Source organism: Chrysemys picta, chromosome 4, assembly GCF_011386835.1.
Source record: "Chrysemys picta bellii isolate R12L10 chromosome 4, ASM1138683v2, whole genome shotgun sequence".
NCBI lineage: Eukaryota > Metazoa > Chordata > Testudines > Emydidae > Chrysemys > Chrysemys picta.
The window spans coordinates 92,566,694-92,584,605 of NC_088794.1; the positions used below are offsets into that span (position 1 = coordinate 92,566,694).

The following is a 17,912-nucleotide window of genomic DNA, read 5'->3' on the forward strand; positions in this document are numbered from 1 at the left end:
CAGGTAACCCAGGTAACCCAGATAAAAAGGCGCGAATCTATTGTCTGCCGTTGCTGTGACGGGGGAGGGAGGGGCCTGACGACATGTACCCAGAACCGCCCGCGACACTGTTTTGCATCATCCGGGCATTGGGATCTCAACCCAGAATTCCAAGGGGCGGCGGAGACTGCGGGAACTGTGGGATAGCTGTGGGATAGCTACCCATAGTGCAATGCTCCGGAAGTCGACGCTAGCCTCGTACTGTGGACGCGGTCTGCCGACTAGAGCACCTAGAGCATTTTATGTGTGGACATACACAATCGGCTGTATACAACCGATTTCAATAAAACCGGCTTCTATAAATTCGAACTAATTTCGTAGTGTAGACATACCCTAAGAAATTCCTTTACTAAGGCACTAATCTTTGCCTTCTGGCATGTTGTCTCCAAAGAGGTTAAACTAAACGCCCTGAGTGCCCACAGTCTAAATGGAGCTCAGGGGAAGCACCTTGGAAGGTCTCAGACATTGATTTTGGAGTCTAGTGTGACTAGTTGGCAGTGCCCCACATCCTAAAGAAGAGTGTCATACAAGATGTCTGAGCATGGGAGTGTGCCCTACTGTTTCAGAGCTAGCAACAGTGACTAGACCAGACCCAAACCCAGTTGGCATGAAAGCATATGGGACCCAGTGATTGGGTCCACTTGCAACAGACTGGTGACTGTACAGTGGAATTCGGGGTCAGGTTGTAAACATGGAGATATGTCATTGTGATATCTTAGGGGGATTAGGTCAGTTCTATTTCTCCTACTCTAATGTGGCAATTTCTGGAACAAATAATCTACTATTAGCTTTAGGTTCTTCTGCACGTGTTGATCACACCTTAAAAATGTAATCCATTTATCCAACATCAAAAGGGGTGAAAGAATATATTATAAAGCTCATCATAGTTAGGCATCTCCTACTAGTGATATCCAGGGACAATGTTAACATAATCTCTATTTATGCTAGTCATAAAACAGAGTCAAAAAGGATTTATTATTCTAATTGTAATGCAGCATGATAGTTATTTTGTAAAGAAAAAAGTTCTATCTCCAAGTCATCTGTTCCTTATGGAATCTTAGTCAGCATGCTTTTTCCATCTCAGTTAATCCATGAATAGTCATTAAACTATGATTACTTCAGTAACCCTTCTGCCCCTCTGAGTTGGCAGCAACAAGGGCCAGGTTCAGTGTCTAGGGGTTCCGTTTCAATAACACAATGCAAAACCGGTGACCTGGCACAATTACATACTTCCCCTCTCGCAAGCACAGAGTCTGAGTGTAGCAAAAGCCTTTTAATAAAGGAGGGAAACAATGAGGCATTATGTTGGGGAAACACCACAAACAGGATTCATAACACAACCCATGAGCAAAAGACCAACCTCCAAGTAAGTTTGGCAGTGTCCTTTTCCCCCCAGGGTCTTAAGTCCAATCACCCCAAAGTCCAACAACCCAAAAGTCTCTGTCCCTGGTCAGTGCCACCCCAGAGTTCAAAAGTTTATCTGCAGAGCTTTTACCCACCCCCCCAGCCTGGGTGGAAATGGGGGGGTGCACACACGGGGCACCTTACATGGTCCGAGGTTGACTGCCCCACCTCTCTGTGAAGTTCTGCTGAAGCCTTCACCACGAATGGCTCCGCTCCTCTTCCTCTTCCTGTCCCCATAAACTGCTCTGCTCTGCGTTCCGTGGGCCGCTCCAATCATCCCACAAACTGCTCGGCTCGCCACTCCACTCCACCAGCCATCCCATGAACCGCTCCAGCAACCTGCTCAGCTCACTGTTCCGCAAACTGCTCCACTCTGCCAGCTGCTTAGGCTCCCCCACTAGTTAACACAGCACTCAGTGATCTCAGCTCAGCAACGTTAGCAATTTCAGCTTGTAGTAGGGGAGCCCCAGTGCTGGTGCACCATTGGCCCAAAGTGAATTCAGCTCAGCAATCTCTAGCTAGACTCCTAATGGAAGCAAATTTAGCTCTGCTATTCAACAGTGGAGAGAGGGGGGGTAGTGCAATTGGTGTTCCAGACCCTCAAGAGGGGGCACATACCTCCCCCCAACCTCTCTCAATTCACTGGGTTTTGGAACCCATGTCCCTTGTCTATCGAATGCTTCTTAGGTGATGGTGAGACCCTCTGTCATAAAACAGTTACATTGTCCTTGATTCACATAATCAGGGTAACAACACTTTATTCCTCCTGTCCCAATAACAGAGAAACTGGGGATCACACAGCAGCCAAAGTGACCATTTTGGGCTGCCCTGGGCTCATGCTAGGCGGGGTGGGTGTGCCTATACAAACAAGATCAGCCCTTGAAGTTCTTTTCCACACTTGCCACAATTCACCACCAGATGTCAGGGTAGAGCTCATCCTGACTCTGCTTACACTTCTAATGGTTACTCTATAATATGAGAAGAGGCTAAATACTTGGTGATACTGTTCTTTAAAAACTAATTTAGTATATTGCAATTATACACCTCTTCTACTAATGTGCATCCCCAGTTTATTTCTCACTTAATAGGCTATGTGAGGTAACACCACATGGAGCTTTATAAATTCAAAGCACTTTACAAGTACAAACTAACAACAACATGGACAGGAGGTGTAGGATAAATATTAAATATGAAATTAAATAATTAGAGTTATCTTAGTTCTGTAACTTTCACTCTATGCATCTGAAGAAGTGAGGTTTTTACCCACAAAAGCTTAAACCCAAATAAATCTGTTAGTCTTTAAGGTGCCACCAGACTCCTTGTTGTTTTTGTAGAGTTATCTTAGTTTGGTGAGGAAATATATATGTGTTGTAAACAAAGGTCCTGACTAGCAAGTAGATGGAAGGCCTTGAAAATTATAAATTACAAGGCCAGAAGGAATGAAGTAGGAAGGATGTCTTGTTCAGAGAATAGTGAGATAAGGGGAAGTTTCTACAAAGAAGATCTCTGACCAATAGGGGTGATTGCAGATGATTTTAGATAAGACAAAAGGAATGTCTTAAAATGAGTCAATATGGCCCTTTCCAACCCACACACTAACTAGTGTTAGAGACTGTGTGAATCTAGGTGCAATGGAAAGCTATTGGGCAGCAAGAAGGAGGAAAGGACAGGCCTTGGGAAGAAAGGAAGTTATAAATCTTATCTGGATTAAGACTGGAAATAAGGGTGACCTGTCTCAAATTGTTTTTTAGCTGAAGTCAGTAATTGGCAATGACATTACTTGTTTGTTAAAGGATATAAAAAAGTAAACATTTAAACGGTTCATTGCTAATACATGCCGGACACCATTGGAGCCAGCCAATACGGATCTAAGCATCCCTAGATTTACCCAGTTTGTACGTATCTTGATCAAATGCTTGTAGAAGTTTTGTTACTGTTTGGGTGTAGTAAATTGCTTATTATTTAGGCTTTTTAGGAGCAGCTCAGCCTTTCACCATCATCTTCAAAAGAGGAAGGGGGGTGACAGTTTCCGATTGTAGTTATATTAAAACAAGTAGCATTTTTTATATAGTATCCAAACTCCTTCTAGGTGCTGTAACCCCTCTCTTTTTTTTAAAGGCAAACCCATGCCCTTACAATCATATGAGACAGAGGAAGAGATGCACTGTTTTTAATTGGACACACCTTTAATACGCACATGATTTCTTGATCATGTATTTCACTGTTTATTTATAATCCCTGCATAGTATCTGTTATGTTAGCCATTGCCTATTTTGAAGAAAAAGTCTACTCTTTACTACCATGCTTTGTCTCTTCCTTCCTTTGTAATTACTAAAACATTGAATTTCAAAGCTCACCTTACAGGGGCAGGGGGAATTTAAACAAAAGTAGGCTCTTCTCCTTGAGGCGAGATTGCAAAAGAATAATGATCTAGGTCATATTTATCTCTTTGAGAGTAGTTTAAAACTTAAGAGCCAATCCCTGCCCTTTGTTTTTTGCCATGAAGGGAGCAAAAGGTGAAGAAAGCCTGCTTCTTTAGACAATTGTTAAGGGGGTGGGGAGTTTGACCCAATTGGGCCTTATTTCCCCCCTCCCACCTAACTCCAACTTTGCAGATGCTTCTCCAGGCGAGTCCATACACTTAGGTGGAGGGGTTTGGCCGGTCAGGGAGAGGATGGTTCCATCCATTGAGATGAGATTGCAAAAGAATAATGATCTAGGTCATAGGCAAATCTTGTGCAAAGGTTGTCAAGTGAGGTGTCTATAAAAAAGTTCTCATTTAAGAACATAACAACGGCCATACTGGGTCAGACCAAAGGTTCATCAAGCCCAGTATCCTGTCCTTTGACAGTGGCCAATGGCAGGTGCCCCAAGGGAATGAACAGACAGGTTATCATCAAGCAATCCATGCCCTGTCACCCAATGCCAGCTTCTGACAGAGTCTAGGGACACCATTTCTGCCCATCCTCGCTAATAGCCATTGATGGACCTATCTTCCATGAATCTATCTAGCTCCCTTTTTAACTCCGTTATAGTATTGGCCTTCACAACACCCTCTGGCAAGGAGTTCCAGAGGTTGAAGTGTGTTGCATGAAAAAAATACTTTCTTGTGTTTGTTTTAAACCTGCTACCTATTAATTTAATTTGGTGGCCCCTTGTTCTTGTATTATGAGAAGGAATAAATAACACTTCCTTATTTACTTTCTCTATACCATTCATGAGTTTATAGACCTCTATCATGTCCCCATAGTCACCTCTTTTCCAAGCTGAAAAGTCCAAGTCTTATTAATTTCTCCTCATACAAAAGCCATTCTATACCCCAATTATTTTCGTTGCCCCTTTCTGAACCTTTTCCAATTCCACTATATCTTTTTTGAGATGGGGTGACCACATCTGCACACAGTATTCACAGTGTGGACGTACCATGGATTTATACAGAGGCAATATGATATTTTCTGTCTTATTATCTATCTCTTGATGATTCCCAACATTCTGTTCACTTTTTTGACTGCCGCTGCACATTGAGTGGATGATTTCAGAGAACTATCCACATGGGTATGGGGGGCTCAGCCGGGGGGGTTCGGTGCTGGGGGAGTGGGGCTTGGTGGGGTGGGGGTCTGGGTGCAGCTAGTTAGGGGTCAGTGGCATGGGGTTCTGGATGTGGCAGCTCAGGGTGGTGCAGGGGGGCTCATGAGAGTGGAGGTTTGAGTGCAGGGAGCTCAGTCAGGGGTGGCCTGGGTACTGGGTGTCCAGAGGCAGGGGGTTTGGGTGCAGGGGGGTTCCAGAGGCAGGGGTTGAGGATGAGTGGGGTGGGGTTTGGGTATGGAGGGTTATGGAGGTTCTGGATGTACCAGGTGAGACTTGGCAGGGGTGTCTGGATATGGGAGGTCCACGTGCATGTGGGTTGGGTATATGGAGGAGTAGCTTCCTGTACAGTGACCCCTCCCCCTCTTGCAGGGGAAGAGGAAGTCCCATCCTCTCCTGCCTCCAGCTCAGCCAGGACTAGCAGCTGATCTCAGCTCAGGGTAGGAGCCACTGGATGGGGGTGTCCCCAGCCCCGTGGTGATTTACCTCTTTGCTGGCTGCTCCAGATGCCTGAAATGATGTACCTGCCCTGCTAGGGAGTTATGTGTGACTGCTTTTGCAGCTTCCCTGTCAGAAAGTCATTTTTCTGCAGGGAAGGAAAGAAATCTACAAGGGGCATGACTTCTGAGCATGTGCAGTGGCACAAAATTCCCCCAGGAGTAGGTGGAGAAGAGGATGCCAGTGTTAATTGGGCTGATTCTGGAGGTAAATAGGAGGTTTCACTCTACAAGGCTAAAAATCTGTTTTTCCAGTCTACTATATTCCTTTATTACTAGTGAGGACAAGACCAGTGACAAGGCAAATTGCACCTGCACAATGCTTAACTGCCTTTCAGATGTCTAGGAGTTTCAAACTAAGCACATTTTGAAGGTGAAATCTGAATGTTGGAAATGATACTTTCAAATGCATTGCTCTAATCTTTCAAATAGAATTCCTAAAAAAAAGAGAGGGGCGCAGTGGCAGACAACAAATCAAATGGAATACCTGGATGTTCATCTGAGCTACAGATGGTTAGGTTTTACATTCTGTGCATAGGATGAGCCCTACAGAAGAACTGAAGACCTAGCAGTCACATATTTGCTGCAGAGCTCCAATGACAACACCTTTAAAGAACTGGAGGGAAGAGTGGCATACATACTGGAAAGTTTAAGTTACCAGAAGCACAAACATATTTGTAACTTTGCAAGAATCAAAGATTGTCAGCTCTTCCTTAGTTTGTAAATTCTTTGCGAGTTTTTTTGTTCTGGGTTTGTACAGAATGTACAAAGGGGTCTTGGGCCATGAGTGGGAACCCTAGGTGCTACACCATGTCTTGCTGTAGTAGAGGTGTAATTCATAAAGTCAAAATTGCTGAGAAATTAAAAACTGGATGACAACAGACAGCAAATCCCACTGATTTTTCAAATCTGGGGATATTCTGAACATAACGAACCCTCAACCACACTTCTAGGTGGTTCAACTGCTTTATACTGACAAAGTAACATTTTAGGCTTCAGAGTGAAATTCTTGGAATCTTATTATATAGACAAGAAATTAAATAATCATTAAAGAACAACTTGTTATGGATTAACTGAGTATTTTGTGGGAGGCACTGGGAACACTCTCCTTCAAGAGAAAGCTGGATCTCATAGGTACCTTCCTTCACTTTCAAAGCATTTGACAGAAGCTGCTTTGAAAATAAGGGAGCATTGAATTATTCCTCCAGATTGTGCTACTGTAGTTTTGTCTATTTTGTAATAAAAATTGCATATAAGAGCTTAAGTCTCCCATTTTATAGTCTACTATATATTTTTTAAAATTCCTATACTTACAAAGAAAATCTAGTATATGATCTCAAAATACTTGCAGAAACAAGCTTAGTCTTTACATCATGTGCTTTAGCCAGCCATACTGAAACAGACCTTTTGCATTCCAACTTTAAATGTATGTATGACAGCTCCCTCTGATTGCTTCAAGGAGGTATGTGTGAACATATCAGGACACTCCAAAGAGGAATTACACCTAAAAAGTTCTGTCATTTACAGATCATTGTCCAATTTTAATGGTCACTTGTTGCCAACTAAAATATCCCTTCTAGAACAGGGGAGATATCTGACCATAAAGTCTCTAGTTAGACTATACACATTACTGCCACTATCACACAGGACTGGTAAAAAACAGAACTTTCAACTGGTCATCTTTCCTTCGGCACAAATAAGATGTTTTATGGTGGAACTAAATTCTGAAGCTAGAATCTGATTCGTTAGTGATCTTGGAGTTGTCATAATGGATTCCTTTTTGCAGTTCTCTCCATGTCAGTATCTGCTCTGCCAGCTCTTCAGTCTCTGTCACAAGCAAGTTAATTTTTGCCAGAGCATTGTCCTGGAATACAAGATGGGAGTTTCAGAAGTTAGGAGATACTAAAAGGTGGGTTAAATAATTAAATGATGTTGCATTTTGAGGGGAAGAGCATTACAGAGGATAGGAAAGGGAACCATCTTCACTACTCACCATGTTTTTCATGGTCAGGGGTATCTGAGGGATGCTCTTTATGGTCTGCAAGTGGCTTTCCAGTTTCTCAATGAAGGCCACTGCTAATGTCAATAACTCTGCTACATACCTTTAATTTGGGAAGAAATCCAGAAACAGGCTGTTCAAAATGATGCACAATTTAATCTTAAGCCTCTTGTTCCTGTCTTTCCTTGATTTTTTCCTCTAAACCCCTTCCACAATAATTGTGGGAATTCCTGACCGCCTGCCTGGAGAGGAAATCTCAGCAGAAACAATACAATTGAATGAGGGCACAGGCTGCAGGAGCATCACCATCATCTTTGCTTGTCAGCAAATGCTCTCTTTGGTGGCACTCAGTAAATTAAATACATGTCAGTGAAAGACAGGGCTAGTTACGAAGAACACATACCATATATCAATGGGCTTATTCATGTGTGGATGGTGAACAAGCTCCACAGAAGAAAGGAGACTTGGTACTTCACTAGAGTGTTATTTGGTTTTGGAGAAGTGTTATATAAACCCAGAATTTAAACACATCTGTTTGAAAGGTACAAGAAAAGCGGTTATGTGATCTGCTGGAGGAAAGTCAGAACACATGCACAAAGGTTCAGTTTGCAAGAGTGTCATGGGACATGGCCACCCCACAGTACCCCTGCTGGTCAAACAAGACAATGCTGGCACTCCCTTCCTCAGTGAGGGTCTTCTCCCACTCTACACACTGCTCTGTGCTGGACATGTGGCTTAGATCTCCGGTCAAGTCACAAACAACTTTAACCCCTTCCAAAATAGCAAAAGTCCAAGTGAGAAGTCCCAGCAAACAAGAAAGTTCTTCTGCTCTTTGGGGACTTCTCTTCACTGCTCCCTTTAGGCCACGTTCCCAGCCCATCTGGGCTGCCTTTGAGAGTCTTTCTGGCTCTGGAACAGAGCTCTCAACTCACCCCCCCCGCCCCTCCCACAGCTGGTTCCCGTATAGTACCATTTTCAGCTCCTGTGCGGCTTTTCTTTGTGTCCTTCCCTGCTCTGGTATACAGCATTGGGCCCTCACATAGGTTCCTTTGGAGTACCTAGTCTCCTGCAAACCCTGACTGAGGGCCTTCCACTGGAACCTGCCCAAACCATGTGGTTCCACCTCAGTCTGATCTCACTCAGCCCTTTCATAAGGCTCTTAAAGGGACCAATGACCATGTGACAGAGACATTACTATCTTTCTGTGTCTTTTACAGTGACAAACCCCCCCCCCAAAAAACACAGTCAATTGCTAGCTTTTAGAAGTAGTTCTGTTACTATCAATTCCACCCCACCCCCGCCTCCATCCTTCTCAGTAATGCATAGAATAATTGTTACCCATAGCTCAAAATAAATCTCTCAGATATGGGAGTTATCCTGGTTAAGGTTATTCAGTTACTGCTGTATACCACCAATACTGTTCTTCAGATTGGTTCAGATCAAGTCTCAAATCAACTAGCATTAGCTAAGAGCAGCCTACTGCCAGCTGCTACATTATAGAGAGACTAGTCAACTATATTGCTAATACTATTTTGAAAAATGCAGTTAAACTGAGGTCTTATTCCATTGCACTTTGGAACAAACAACAAAATTCTTCCTTCCCAAACTCACAACTTAAAGGGGTCCATACATGATTTTTATGAAAGTTTGAGTGGTTTCATTTAATAGATTAAATTTTCATAAATGGGTCTTTTAAAAATACTTTCTAAACCAGTTTTCTAGCATTTTGTGGTCTCTCTAGAATAATAATGTACTTGAAATTTCTAAGTTTTCACCATATAGCTCATTACTGACAATGTCTCCAATAAGGCGGTCCAAAACAAAAAACACTGGAAAAATTGCTGCATGTGTGTATATATAAAAGAGTTTCTGTGGATTGGACTGAGACATTACACCCCATATATTCTTTATGGAAATAAGCTTATGGTAGGGATATGGAATAAGATACCTTACTAGACCCATCTTGCATAAAATGTATCATTAAAAGATTATAATTTACTGAATCATAGAACTGGAAGGGATCTTGAGAGGTCATCTGGTCCAGTCCCCTACACTCAAGGTAGGACTAAGTATTATCTAGACCATCCCTGACAGCTTTGTCCAACCGGCTCTTAAAAATCACTAATGATGGAGATTCCACCACCTCCCTAGGCAATTTATTCCAGTCCTTAACCACTCTGACAGTTAGGAAGTTTTTCCTGATGTCCAACCTAAACCTCCCTTGTTGCAATTTGAGCCCATTGCTTCTTATCCTAACCTCAGGGGTTAAGAAGAACAATTTTTCTCCCTACTCCTTGTAACAACCTTTTATGTACTTGAAAATTTATGTCCCCACTCAGTCGTCTCTTCTCCAGTCTAAACAAACCTAATTTTTTCAATCTTCCCTCATAGATCATGTTATCGAGACCTCTGATAATTTTTGTTGTCTTCTCTACACTTTCTCCAATTTGTCCACATCTTTCCTGAAATGTGGCGCCCAGAACTAGACACAATACTCCAGTTGAGGGCTAATCAGCGTGGAGTAGAGCGGAAGAATTACTTCTCGTGTCTTGCTTACAATATTCCTCCTAATACATCCCAAAATGATTTTGCTTTTTTTGCAACACGGTTACACTGTTGACTCATATTTAGCTTGTGATCCACTATGATCCCCAGATCCCTTTCTGCAATACTCCTTCCTAGGCAGTCATTTCCCATTTTGTATGTGTGCAATTGATTGTTCCTTCCTAAGTGGAGTACTTTACATTTGTCATAGGTGCTGACTTCCCCTCTGCCTTGTGGGTGCTCAACCCCGCCCCCCGCTCACTCCTGGCCCTGCCCCACTCTCACTCCGCCCCAATTCCACCCTCGTCCCCACCTCTGCCACACCTCTATATCGCCTTCTCCCCCAAGTGCGCCGCGTCCCCACTCCTCCTCCTCCCTCCTGGAAAGTCCTAAGCACCGCCAAACAGCTGTTAGGTGGCAGGCAGGAAGCACTGGGGGGGGGGGGGGGGGGACGCAGCGTGCTCAGGGGAGGAGGCGGCGGCAAGGAGGGGGTGGGGAAGGTTGGCTGCCGGTGGGTGCAGAGCACCTGCTAATTTTTCCCAAGGGGTGCTCCAGCCCCGCAGCACCCACGGAGTCAGCGCCTATGGCATTTGTCCTTATTGAATTTCATTCTATTTACTTCAGACCATTTCTCCAGTTTGTCCAGATCATTTTGAATTTGAATCCGATCGTCCAAAGCACTTGCAACCCCTCCCAGTTTGATATCGTCCGCAAACTTTATAAGTGTACTCTCTATGCCATTATCTACATCACTGATGAAGATATTGAACAGAACTGGACCCAGAACAGATCCCTGCGGAACCCCACTCAATATGCCCTTCCAGCACGACTCTGACCCACTGATTACTCTCTGGGAACCATTTTCCAACCAGTTATGCACCTGGTGATTATCCAATCGGTATGCATGTATCAATTCTGTATCTAAAGTTATGAATATTGACTATGTAACAATTACAACTGGGTGTGTACTTGGGAAACACCCACCAGACAACAGGCCATCAGCCAGAAACAATAAGACTTGGAAGATACTAATCTCTCTCCTTCCCGAGAGGCATTGCTGTGACACTACTAGGTCATGTGGTCATGTCATCTGGTACTGAACACCATCTTGGACTTCTAGTACATTTCCACTAAAAGGAAGGGGAGGTCAAGACTGGAAAACAAAAGATTCCTGCCTTATGTAAATCTTATTTAAGGCTGGAGAGCAAGTTGATCTTGGTTCACTCTTCTCTGAATCCCCATCCAAGATGGCTACTGGAAACACCTAAGGAACAAGGACAAAGGGAAAGGGGGAGGAGTACTAAACCCAGGCTGGAAAAGGGATCTGGTCTGTGAATAAGACACCTGAAGATTTAAGCTGCAGGCAAGGTAGCTAACCTTCAAGAATTTCGGCAACCTGCCCAAAATAAAAATGTAGGGTGAGAAATTACTTCTTGCAACCAGTCCAATATCTTAAGCTTAGTATGTGTGTTTTATCTGCTTAGTAATCTGCTTTGTTCTGTTTGCTATCCCTTTAAATCACTTAAAATTTACCTTTTATAGATAATAAACTTATTTCTTGTTTATAACATAATCCAGTTTGTGCAATTCATATCCGGGGAAGGGGGGGGGGGAGGAGGGAAGGAGAGAAGCTGTGCAGCTCTCTCTCCACATTGACGGAGAGGGTGAATTTTTATGAGCTTGTGCTGTGCAGACTTTTCTATACCATGCAAAACAATATTATTTTGGGTTTACTCCCCAAAGGGGGTGTGCATTTGAGTGCTGGGCAATTTCCTAGCTGAATCTTCCCATAGAGAGCTGGTTGCAGACTGTGTGATTCTACAGCGTGTGTGTGTGTGCGCGCATGCACGCTGCCAAAGGCCAGAGAGCCTAATTCAGCAAAACAGGGAGAGGGAGTCCAGGCTAGTGGAGCAGGTGGGCTCAGTGAAACCCCAGTACATCAGGTGGCATCCCAGACAGTGGGATGGGGGGGGAGGTGCAACCCATCACATGGACTAGCAGCATGAGTTTACTTTAGCAACTTTTTGATACCACAGTTGTGCTCCCCCTACCAGGAGTGATTGTCAGGCAAAAGTAGCTTATTTGGACATGAATACATGTGCAGGCTACATGCTAAGAGCTATTTTCTAAGAACTCACCTGTGGAATATGGCTTCAATAGGCAAATTCTCTTGACACAAGGGCTTCATTAACCTCTGCCGGAGAGTCCTCTTCTCTTTCAGCACTGCTTCCAAGTGCTTATTCATAATTTGCAGAGCTTGGCATTTCTGAGCTACACAACAGAGGTAAACGTCAAAGGAATACTGACTGGAAATTGTTTGACCAATGGAGCAAGAGCAGAAACTCATTCTGGATTGCAGTTGACTCAGGTTTTCCAGTAGTTTTTCACTGTGCAAGTGATTGGCTCAGGCTCTGGGAGAACAGCAGTAGCCAGACTAGCCCCTGTTGAATGATTTAGGAAGTAGTACTAGGATATGTTCCAAAGAGGCTCAGCACATGTACTCCTTAAAAAGGTATCACTTTACTAACAAGCATGGTTTTAAGGGATCTGGTAGCTCCATCCAAAAATCCCTATATGACTTACACCTGCACCCTATAGTATTTTAGTAATAAGAATTTCCTTCAGGGTTATGTTGTGGTGGACAAGAAGAAAAGACCCATAAAGACAAAGCAAAGAGGTGGAGAAATACTGAGGGAATTAATCAATTCCCCCCAACTTACCAAAATAAAATCCCAAAAAGTTCTTCTGAGTGACATTACATATGAAAAAAGTACATACATCTGTTGACTTATTTGGAAGACAACAGGTTTAAATGCAGCACTGCTGGGGCACAATCGCTTATGAATGCTCCCAGAACTTCTGCCCCCTGGGGTCCAAGCTATTAAGTGGAATACCACAAAGAATATGCACATGGTCACTAGTGACATGGAGGGTTCTAGTTGCATTGCTGTGCTAGCACTCTTTATTGGCTGATCACCCATCATAGCCTCATGGGCCACTACACACCAGCGGATGACAAGTGCAATGGCGGTGATGAGAAACAGGGAACTCAATGGAGGTGAAACACATTTGATGACGTCCAGGTCAAAGAGCCTAAAACTAATAATTGTTCCCCTGAACAAAACCACTTACTCAGGAAGTATGGGTGAGCAATATCTGCAGTTTCCTTTTCCAGTCCCAGGATTTCGGTTTCCAGGCTCTTCTACAAAAGGCATAAAAAATAGCTACACTTGATTTTCATACGGTTTAATTTCTATTTACCTATATACCTGTGGATATTCCCCACCTCCTCAGCATGTATGTATTCAAAATAAGAATACCACATTCATCCTTCCATGTCTAAGAAACTTTTTAAAAACAGATTAGTTTGTATGGTTGTGTTGAGTATGTGTGCATGAAGAGCTGAGTTTTGCATTTAGTTCTTAATGCAATGAAGCTTGTGCTCATTTTTATTTCTTCTGGGAATGAGTTCCATTGTCTAAATCCAGTTCCTACAAAAGTCTCTCCCTAGTGGCAAACAGTTCCCTGGCTCCAGGGGAACACAGCTGCTGTCATAGGGGTGATCTTGGACAGACCTCTAATTTGATTTATTCAATGGGGAGCCAGTCCAGAATGTGGTTAATGTCTTCTCATGTCCTGTGTTACTAAGCAGATGGACTGCTGCATATTGTACCAGTTGGAACCTTTTCAGGTTTAATTCCTAGATATTAATTGCAGTATGTGAGCCAGGCAGTCACAAGTGTAAATAGGTTGAGAACCACTGGTCTAACCTCTTCTTCAGCTAAGCCAATGGGCATTTCACTGTCTGCAATGCTGTTTGATGGCATGGACTTTGCCAATGTTAATGTATGCATTGGATAATTCAGTAGGTAAGCATTACCACCAGACAATAGCAATAACAGAGAAATTCAGAATACATCTCATAGAACTTAAATCTAACAGCCAGTTTAGATAGTAGTGGGAGCCTAAAGAATGGAACTGTAAGAAAGGTACTGTTAGGGGATGTATACACATGAAAATTAATCCAGAATAAGGTAGGGTGTGAATGTAAAGAAGATTATTTTAAGATTAACTCTGTGTGGATAGAGAGTCTTATTCTGAATTATTTTAAACCACACCCAAAAAGACTAAAGTAATTCAGAATAAGGCACTCTTTCTCATTCCAGAATAAGAGTATCCACACATGGAGCTAACCAAGAATAGCTCCCTGTATAGACAAGCCCTTATCTTGTTAAAGTGGAAGTGGTCCGGTTGCCTATAAATACAACAGCTCATGAAAAAACAATAGTTGTTTGCTGATCTAAGGAGAACAGCTGTTCAGATCTGTTTCCCCAGTTTCTTCAAGAAGATTTAGATAAAAAGTTTGTTCACCAGATACAACGGGTTGCATCTTTGCAGTTATTACGAAAGAAAGGAATTTGATATATGGGTCTCTCTTTCCTTTGTGATAATTCATTAAATTGTGACAAACCTACCATTAAAAACTAAATTACAAATTAACAACACCTGCCATTATATTTTACATATTCTTTTTCTTCTCCAGCCTGCTTTATGTTTTCTACTATATAATGGTAAAAACACAGCATAAAAATATGCTTTCTACATGGAGGGGGCAGTGCAAAGGTCAAGAGCAGTTAGTATGTTGTCTTACCCATCATATAGAAATATGCACCCTAGTACTGATGGATTTACCTGGTTTATTTCAGCTCGGATGTCTGCAATTTTCTCCACCTCGGTGAGGTGCACAAAGCAAGGGGCTTGTTTAGCAGATAAATCCAGCACCTCCTATTAAGGAACAACAAGAGAGGGTGGTACCGGGTCAGTAGCAATAAGAAGTCACAAGCAATTAGAACATTTTCAAGGTTAGCAAGAACATTAGTGCAACTGGTAGCGTCTTCCTAGGTGTTGCATTAAGTTTCTCCTAACATTAATGATTTGGGAAACAAATCTTGCATAGGCAGCTGAGGAAACATTTCAGAAGGACAAAAATGGGCTTACAAAAATAAAACTTCTCCAAAGACAAAGTCCTTATAGAAGAGTCTGGGAGCACCCTCCTTAAAGATTTGTTGTTTAGGTGCATTCCAATGGCATAGATTTAAAGACAGAAATTTACTCTTTAGAAGTATAAACAAGAGCAAGGGATACAGTCATCCCTGGCATGGACAGTTAACATCCAAAATTGAATAAAATTAATCAGGCACAGCCAGGAGGGATTTCTCTCTTCTCCCCCATTTCAATTTTAACATTGTTTCTATTAGCATAAACATGGATTTATGATAAATGGCATCTTATTTGAAGACACACATAGTACTTTAAGGGGAAAAAAATAACTAACCCCTCCCCCCCGCCCCAACCAATGTACTAGGAAGTAGCATGGCTAGTGGATAAGGCACTGAATCAGGAGACCAGAGTTCAATTCCAGCTATGTCACTGATGTGCTGCATCACCTTGGGCAAAGCACTTCATCTCTCAATATCTCCGTTTCCCCTTCCTCCTTTTGTCTTTCTTGTCTATTTAGATTCTATTCTATATGATTTCTTATACCATGCTCATCACCATAGCATCTGAGCGACTTCCAGGAGTGTATTAAGTAATGTGACTAATGTGTCACAGGTTTGTTCTTTCATTTTCTCTCCCATGGGAAGAAGTGTATGCAGTGTTCCTTTTTGAATTTATATATTCACATTCACACACACCTCTGTGTTTATATTAGAGATGACAAGGTCAGAGAAATGCTTCTTGCAAGGTGTGAAAGGTGGTAAGGTTTGGGATGGTCTGCAGTTCCTGTGGGGAGTTCATTCCACAATCTTGGGTCAACCACCAAGAATACTCAGTCTGATTGTAAGGGCTTGTCTACACTTACAGTGCTACAGCAGCACCAGTGCAGCTCTACCGCTGTGGTGCTTAGTGAAGACACTTCTCCTGTCAGCATAGGTACTCCAGCTCCCAGAGAGGCTGAGGAGAGGAGAAGCCCTTCCATGGATATAGCGCTGCCTGCACCAAGGGTTAGGTTGGTATAACTCTGTCACTGAGGGGTGTGGATTTTCCACATTCCTGAGCAACAGTTATACCAAGGTAAGTTTGTAGTATAGACAAGGGCTAAGCTCTATAGGGATGGTCTCTTACTATCTGTTTGCACAGCTCTTAGTGCAGTAGGGCCCCCCAACTTGGTTGGAGTGTCCAGGTGCTACTATAAATCAAATAATAAAATTAAATAAAGTGATTGTGAAAGGACTTATGCAACAGGCAAGATTATGCTACAAACAAGGCCCTTTGTTTTTTTGTTTAAAATTTCCCAAAAATGTATCAGTGTTTATTACAAAAAATAAACACACAGGTGAAAATCTGTGCAAAATTAACTTCAGTTTTCTAGGAAAATATCAGGGTTAATATTGGGGGAAAGGAGAACAGAAAAAAGGAACAAAGAGAAAAGTAAAAGTATTTAAAGTAAAAGCAGTTTAATGCTGTAGTTTATTTCATGAACTGTACATTAACAGTACGTACACACCTATGTGTATCTTCCACTACAATTGTCTTACTTTAACAGACAGCCTCACATTTACACTTGGAAATATTGATTGTTAAAATAAATTAGTCTATGTATTCAAGTGGTCCAAAATTCAGGTGAAAATTGGAAAAACATATGCAATAGCTTTTGTAAAAGCCAGGAATGTTTTTGTAAAAACTGAAAACAAAGGGCATTAGCTACAAATAGTGACCCTGAACATGAACCTCTGTGCAGGGATCTGTCAACATGGCTTTCTGTACAGGACTGATAGGAAGATGAAATTTAACAGGAGTACTTGAAAGTGGAGGCATAGTTCTATTAGACTATTTTGACGGTACAGGCACAGGAATAAACGGAACTTTTACACTTTATCCCCAAGTTCCAAGAGCAGAATCAATGCTGCCCATTTAAAATCTAGCACCTTCTGTTGACACTCATTGTGTAAATGAAACCCTAGTAGCAGAAAGTCATCCAGAAGAAGCAAATACCCGGGGGCACAGCAGACAACCACAGTGAGAAATGTATTCTAACTCGGCAGCTGAAAAACATTAATTTGTATTTTAAAAAAGATCTAAGGAGCTAAAGAAGATCAAGAACTACAGAACAAAGTCTAACTAAAGTTAGCTCTCCCAAAGCCTGTAATAGCAATCCGTTTTTTAGAGCAGGCGTCTACCTTGGCCACAGGCAATCCGGAGTGTAATCCGTGCTTAATTTGTAATGCAAGAGGTGCGGGAGCTCAAGCGATTTTTTACATTCATAACTAATACAGCAAGCCCAGAGGTGCTGGGGCTATGAACTGCCAAGCCTAGAGGTGCAAGGACTTGAGTCCTTCCACAAATTAAGCACTGGCTAGAATGCTCTTTAGGGAATGGGGAACAACCATGCCAGACAGGGACCTGCTCCAGCCTGGAGAGTGTCTATCATCCAGCCGGTCGGGCAGAGCCTGCTACGCTGCCGGCTGTTGAGATGGCTCCTACTCGGGGCGCTGACGGTGGGGGTCGGCGCCCGAACGGGGAGGCCGGACACCCGCAGCTGGAAAGCGGGGAGGCGGCACAGCAGCTGCTCTCCCGGGCGCGAGGGTCCCCCACGAGCGCGTTCCCGGAAGGGCCGCGCGGTTCGCCGGGGAAGGGGCCATAGCCCGGCCCGGCCCCGCCGCTCCTTACCTGGGTCACCACACCCGCCACCAGGCACTTGGCCAGCACCAGCCCCGCGGCCGTGGGCTGCGCCGGGTCCCAAGGGTTCGAACAGGCCATCGCCGCCTTCGCCTCTAAACCTGCCGCGCGCCCGCCCTCGCGCAGGAAGCTCCGCCCACGCGTCGCTCACGCTAGGGGGGGCG

General features: G+C 43.3%; 1 protein-coding gene across 1 annotated transcript; it reads right to left on the minus strand.

The window, feature by feature from the left end:
- Nucleotides 1-1,297: 1,297 nt before the first annotated feature.
- Nucleotides 1,298-17,903, minus strand: HAUS2 (HAUS augmin like complex subunit 2). Its single transcript, XM_005284624.4, has 6 exons — nt 17,740-17,903; nt 14,761-14,853; nt 13,201-13,270; nt 12,207-12,339; nt 7,519-7,627; nt 1,298-7,389 (listed from the first exon to the last, which is right to left on the minus strand). The coding sequence occupies exons 1-6, from the start codon at nt 17,827-17,829 to the stop codon at nt 7,243-7,245; spliced, it is 642 nt and encodes a 213-aa protein (XP_005284681.1). The 5' UTR covers nt 17,830-17,903; the 3' UTR covers nt 1,298-7,242.
- Between the last annotated feature and the right edge of the window lie 9 nt (nt 17,904-17,912).